This window comes from Quercus suber, unplaced genomic scaffold (genome assembly GCF_002906115.3).
Source record: "Quercus suber isolate HL8 unplaced genomic scaffold, Cork oak 2.0 scaffold_68, whole genome shotgun sequence".
NCBI lineage: Eukaryota > Viridiplantae > Streptophyta > Magnoliopsida > Fagales > Fagaceae > Quercus > Quercus suber.
The window spans coordinates 137,166-143,743 of NW_027069533.1; the positions used below are offsets into that span (position 1 = coordinate 137,166).

The 6,578-nt window shown below is 32.8% G+C and overlaps 1 protein-coding gene across 1 annotated transcript; it reads right to left on the minus strand.

Moving 5' to 3' along the window:
• Nucleotides 1–1,492: 1,492 nt before the first annotated feature.
• Nucleotides 1,493–3,772, minus strand: LOC112008888 (uncharacterized). Its single transcript, XM_024041260.2, has 2 exons — nucleotides 3,237–3,772; nucleotides 1,493–2,955 (listed from the first exon to the last, which is right to left on the minus strand). The coding sequence occupies exons 1-2, from the start codon at nucleotides 3,597–3,599 to the stop codon at nucleotides 2,362–2,364; spliced, it is 957 nt and encodes a 318-aa protein (XP_023897028.1). The 5' UTR covers nucleotides 3,600–3,772; the 3' UTR covers nucleotides 1,493–2,361.
• Between the last annotated feature and the right edge of the window lie 2,806 nt (nucleotides 3,773–6,578).

A 6,578-nucleotide genomic window follows, 5' to 3' on the forward strand; every position in this document is an offset into this window, starting at 1 on the left:
GATATGCCAAGAGAAAAGGATGCACCATTACAAGGGTGCAATCTTTCCTGACTGGAGATGGGAAATCAGGAGGAAGAAAAAAAGAGTATTATAGGAATCTTAATTCTTTGCTTCATTTCCTTTTTCCACTCAAGTGCCACTGAATTTTTAACTGTTTGGCTCATGTTGATAAGGACTTTTAATAGTAGTGCTACTTGCACTGCTGTGCTAGCTTTCCACACTTCACATTATGAGTAGAAAGAGAATCTGACTTTGTGCATGCAGCTAATATAAGGTTCAAATAGCACTGAGTAGTTCTATTAACACATTAGCATGATATGAGACATTCAATCTTGCCTCAAGATCTATTAGAGGGTTGATGAATATTGTTCTTGAAATTTACAAAAACATTGGATCAAATTTTGAGTTTTGTTTCATTTTGTTTTGTTTTGTTTGAGAAGATGTTGAATCAAGTAGCTTATACTTGGAAAAGTTGAAAAGAAGGTAAGAAGCTGTCCCACAAATAGATTAAGATCGAACTTTCCTTCTTAATTAAGAAACGTCATTGTCTGCAAATGATTTTTTAGATTGTCTTGTGGGCAGGTAGCATAATCTCCTTTTATGGTACAAATATTTCTTAAACTTGACTAGGGAAGTACTCATTGTTGCTTCAAGGCAATTGACAATCCTTGGGAGCTCAATAATTATTTTTATGTAGTCATTGTTGCTTCAAGGCAATTGACAATTAAGGGAGCTCAATAATTGTTTTATGTAGTCATTGTTGCTTCAAAGCAGTTGACAATCTTGGGAGTTCAATAATTATTCTACGTAATAGTTGACATAAGTTTCCTCTATCTTACAAATAAAAATCACTTGGCCGACACATTTTGAAAGAGAAGATGCATATATCAAATCCATGGAATACTTTCTCCTCAACGCTTGGTCTTATGTTCTGCTTTGTATGGTATTGCTGCATTTTCTATAAAGTTTGATTTGGTAGAACTTATTTTTAGGAGTAGTTTATTTTATTTAAAACTTAGGTTGGACAAAAGTAAAGTTGTATTTACAAAAAGAAGGATGTACATAAGCAAATAAGTCAAAAAAAAAAAAAAGATATTTCAAATTCACTCCTCACATTTTCCTTTTAAGAAATAATTTTTGAAGAAATATGTACCCAAGCTTATTGATTTTTTATTTATTTATTTATTTGGATGCTAAGGCTTCAAGTATGCTAAAGCTTCAAGCAGTTTGTAAAAAAGTTTATAAAATAGTTTGGGGCTTTAGGATTTTTCTTAAGGAATTGCAGCAGAAAGTTATTAATTGCATGATTAATGTCTCTCCTGCTTGACTGAATGTTCCAAATTATGAAATTGTGACTTTGTAATATAGTAAAGAAATATTAGAGCGCTACCTACCAACATAAACTAAATAAGGAAAAAAAAAAAAAAAAAAAACTAACAGAAACATTCACTAATCACAAACAAGCTAAACAACCTCAATTCAGCTCATAAAAAACCATCAAACTATCCATCTTGATTGTTTTGCATAACATGAAAAACTAAGGCAAAAATTTCCACATAAATCAATTCAACGCTTTGCTCAAATATAAAATCGGAATAAACTAATGCCATAAAGTAGTGAAACAGTACCTATTTTATGGCAGAGAGAGAGAGAGAGAGAGAGCTACAAGGAGATAGTATAAAATTAAGGTGCTTTCAGTAACTCTCAAACTGTTTCATAGAAAATTCTGGCAAACCTCATACATGTTAAATACTTAATTATCTGTGACATCTGGTCCAGTGGGACAAACAAGAAGCATCATTTTCTCTACTCCATTTATGTTATCTTCTCATTCTAACAGGAGAAGAATCTGACTTTGGATATGAAAATTGTGCTTTCCATTCAAGCTAGCTATTGGTTGTCTTAATATTCTTCTTGTTCCTTTGGATAGTAATGTTGCTTTTGTTCAAAGCAAAGTATCACATTCTCTTTCCTTCAGAATTTTCATTTCTGGGAATGCTCTGACAAAGCTAGCTCAATGCTTCAACACTATTGTAGCTTCAAAAAGTGACTTGAAGATATAAAAGGGAAAAAATAGAAAAAGAAAAAATGAAGACAGAGCGAGGGGGAGAGAGAGATGGGTAAGGTACTAAGATTAGTTTCAATTTGGTTAAAAAGCTGGACTTTTGTGCACTGAATAGGACCTTTTTGACTTCGAGATAGAAATTTTTTTTTTTGGAGAAAGAGAGAGATGGTTGAGATTAATGCCAATTTAGAAGAGTGGGAGATTTGTGCACTGGTTATGAACTTTTTTTTTTTAAAAAAAAAAAAAAAAAATTTATCCTCTCAATTTAGGGCTGCACTTGTGTCCAAGCTCTCTCTCTACCTATGAGTGCACATGTCCAAAAGCTTCTTCCTCCACTCAACTATTTCATCAAAAAAATCATCAAGCTGTCCAATTATAGTTTCAACCCCACATCTCAACAACCCAAAGCAATTCTTCAACCTATCAGCCCTTTCTTGAATGTCAACCTCAGCTTCATACTCCAAAAACCTCTCCATTTCAAGCTTCAACTCTTCCATGGAGCTTTTCGCTTCGCGGAACTCGTATAGCAAAATTCCTGGCTGCCCTTCAATTTGACCTATCTCATTTGCCACTCTTTGTTGCAATCTTTGAATTGAGACCATGAAAGCTGAACCAAATATAGCATTTCCCTCGTACCCTCCTTGGCAAAACATCGATGCAGGCCAACAATATACTAGTCCACAAAGCAAGATCATCAAAAGCAATGAACTAACATTTCTCATTGCATAAAGAACACCTCGAAAACCATTGAACCCGTTGAACTTTGATACTGTTGAGATGTTCTCGTTGAAACATAATGACAGTGGTTGAATTCTTGTTTCCATCAAGCTCTTGTTATCCTCTTCCAACGCTATAATTTCCCTTTGGCAACCACTTATAGCTCGAATTACCTATGCATAAATTGTAAACAATTATTGTAAACCATAATATATATAGTCCCAACTACCTATATATGCATAAACTTAAATCATAACAAAATTAAATTGAATTTTTTTTTTTTGAATATATTGGAGAAATACATGTGCACATCGAGTAAGTCCTTATAAACTGATGCACCAACTTTTAGAAGTTTGAAAACAAATTTGAATATATTTGAGAAATACATGTGCAAATCACTCTAAGCAGTTGAGATAATGTTACAAATTGATGTGTCAACTTTTAAAACACAAACCTGACGTGAAAGTTGAGGGTTTAAATGGTGGTAACCATCAAAGGAGGAAGCTATATTGGCACCAGTTGAATAGTAATTTTCCATTCCGGAAGCACCAGATTTAAGTACTTGACAGGCTTCCCAAAGCCTTGAACTTTCATCCATGTACTCATCTAGCCATTTTTCACCTATTGGCAAGTGAAGCTTTTGAACCAAAATGGTTAACTGGGAATGAAAGGATCTTAGTGAAGAGAGCACAGTTTGAAGGAACTGGGTTGACATGAAGTCATGAGAGTGCAAGGATCGATCAAGATCATCGAGTCCTTGGTTGAGAAAGTTGTAGAAGCCATTGACAGAAGAAGGTATGCATGAGGGATCCATCATGGAAGGAAAGATAAAAAAAGATGATATATGGTGGGTAGAGGAGAAAAAGATGATAGAGATTGATGGGTATATATAATTAGAAGATAAAGAAAAATTAAAGAAGAAGGATTGTAAAAAGTACTGGGTAGCTCTAGGAGCTCAGGTTTCTATAGTTAAAAGCATTGTTGGGTGCAATTATGGGTGTCTCCTATAGAGTGGAGGAGATGATTGGGAATCTGCTGTTTCATTGTTAAATGGGCTGTTATGAAAAGAAAGAAATGAAAAAGTTAGAGAGAGAGAGAGAGAACCAAAAAAAAAAAAAAAAGTTAAAACTACTACCAACTTTACTATAAAAGCCTTACAAATTAACGTGGCAAAATAAACGTAATCTGTGATCTATTACATTTCACCGACATAATAAAAAAAGCTTGTTTACATTTCACCGACATAATAAAAAATATTTGAATTACATTTTTATAATTAATAACGTATCAGATTGTAGAGAGAGAGAGAGAATAATATGAAACACGAGAACTTCATGGGCTCTCTCCAGTTTTTCTTTATCTGACTTATTACCTTTTTTATCTCTTTCCTTTTTTTCTTTTTTGCTTTTTTTTTTTGGGACAATCCTAGGGGTGAATATATCTAATAGAAAGCAAATCACACAAAAAAATAATAGGAATATATGTTAGAAAGCAAATCAACAATCTTGAAGCTCTTTATCATATGATATGTTAGATTGTGTTTCCGTATTATAAGTCTGACTACTTTGACTGAGATTTTTCTTCTCATTCTTCTAGTTTGATTTGGTTCCCTTCGAAATTGAGTGCTATTTGGCTTCTCTACCTTTTCTCTTCCTTCCCCATCTTTCTACACATTTCATATTGCACCTTTTTGGTGTTGTATTCCAAAACAAGTTGTATTTTATTGTGATTTGGTTCTTTTGAAAGGAATTGGATGGTGAGGGCTTCTCTGCAATAGAGTAGTTTATGTTTTCAAATGCAGATTCTCTCTCTCTCTCTCACTCTTTTAGACCTACATTCTTCTTTAGTCATTAAATTCTTGATTCTCATGGAATGGAATATTATAATCTGTGTGCCCATTGATTCTAGAAATCTAGATAACTATGATGGTCCATTCTTTCTCTCTCTCACACACACACGCATGTGTGTGTGTGTGTGTGTGTGTGTGTGTGCCCCAAGCACTAAAGGTCTGAATTTAAGCAATTCTCAAGGGAGCTGGGCACAGGGGAAACCAAACTCACTTGGGAGCAGAAAATGAATTATGACTTTTTATTGAAAAGAATGATAACTGGTTTAAAGTGTCTTTATAAATACGTAGGTATGAAAAGTATTTAATGATTTATTAATTTAAATTTAAATTCTGATCTTGATATCATAGTCTAGACTAGACGTGTCTACAAATTACATGCGTTTGTTTTAACGATGACGACAAAGCAAGACAGTCCAAGAGAGAGATGATAAGAGTATATGATAAAAAAATGAATTATATATATATATATATTTAATAAGGATTGAATTAAATATAATAATAAAAAAATATATACACATTTGAGACAAGGTGAGCTAATGCCAAAACCTATCACTATCTCATCACCTCTCTGGGGTGAGGAAAACATGCACAAGGCAGTTAGGATAGGGAAATGCCCAAATTTATTTTGTACTTTGGATGGACTATGGAATAAGATTTTTATTTTAATGGAATTTCATTCAAATCATGTACTTATATTATATCATAAAAGTGGTTTCTTATACATTAAGTGGACACATCATATTACTTACCATATAATTAAAGTTGTGTCTTAGACGTTCTCCCTTTTTCCTTATTTTAAGGGAGAAATTACATAAAACTAAAAGTTTTTGAAGTTTTTGAAGTTTATTGGATTCCATATATATATATATATATATATTATATATATATATATTTTCCTCCTTTTGCCATGTGAACAATATCATTTTCCATTTATTTTAAACCTTTTCAACTGATGACCAACAAAGAAACTTTCGTAATGGTTTGGAATGTTTGAAAGAATTTTCATTATATATATTTTAAATTAATTTAATCATCATCCGTAACAGAAGTTTGGTCTTTCACGGTAGGCTTCAACTTAATGATTTTTATTTTTTAATAACTATTTTTTTGTTCAATTTGTGATTCTTTTTTTCTTCTTCTCCACATGCATTGTATGAGTATATTACTGATATTATATATAATAAATAAAGAGAGACAATTAGATATGCCAAAATAAAAGTCAAAAAGTGTAGGAGCATTTTTAATATTAAATAAATAAAATGAATAAATGTAATAACATAAATGTAAAGATGTGGGAGTAAATATGGGAGATGAGGAGTTAGTGTAAATGTTTAATCCCACATTGAAAAGGAGAGAGACTTTTTTATTCTTTTTAATTGTGGTGATTAATGGCTAAAATGTATTGACTCAGATATTGGGCTAGATACGTGTGCAAGGGGGAGGTGAAGAGTGGAGGTATCAAATTGGAAATGAATCAGCCTCTTGGATCCTCCTACTTGACAGCCCATTTACAGCAATTACCATATCCGTTGGTGAGTAAATGGCCCGTTAATATTTCATTTTTACTATGGAATATAAAGAGCCATTAACCCACTTAATGGACTATCCGTTTGAGCCTTTTCATTCTTCAGAAACTCCTTATCAGACCATTAATTGTGTAACTCCAGCCCATTAAATTAAAATCCAGCAATTAATCTTGTAACACCCACTACATAGAATTATGGACCTAATTAATCAGAATAAATTGGGTAGTAATTTCGTGAGGCCCATTGAGCCTATAAATAGACTCATTCAGACTCAATCCAAGTTACTGAAATTACAATACACACAAAGAAAAAATTAGAGAGATTCTTGGCAAGGAAGGGTGTTCTTTCTGGTGGAGCTTTGGGCTTGAACACTTTGTGCAGAAGTTGTTCTAGTCATACGACACTTGTTGGGCTGTTGTAT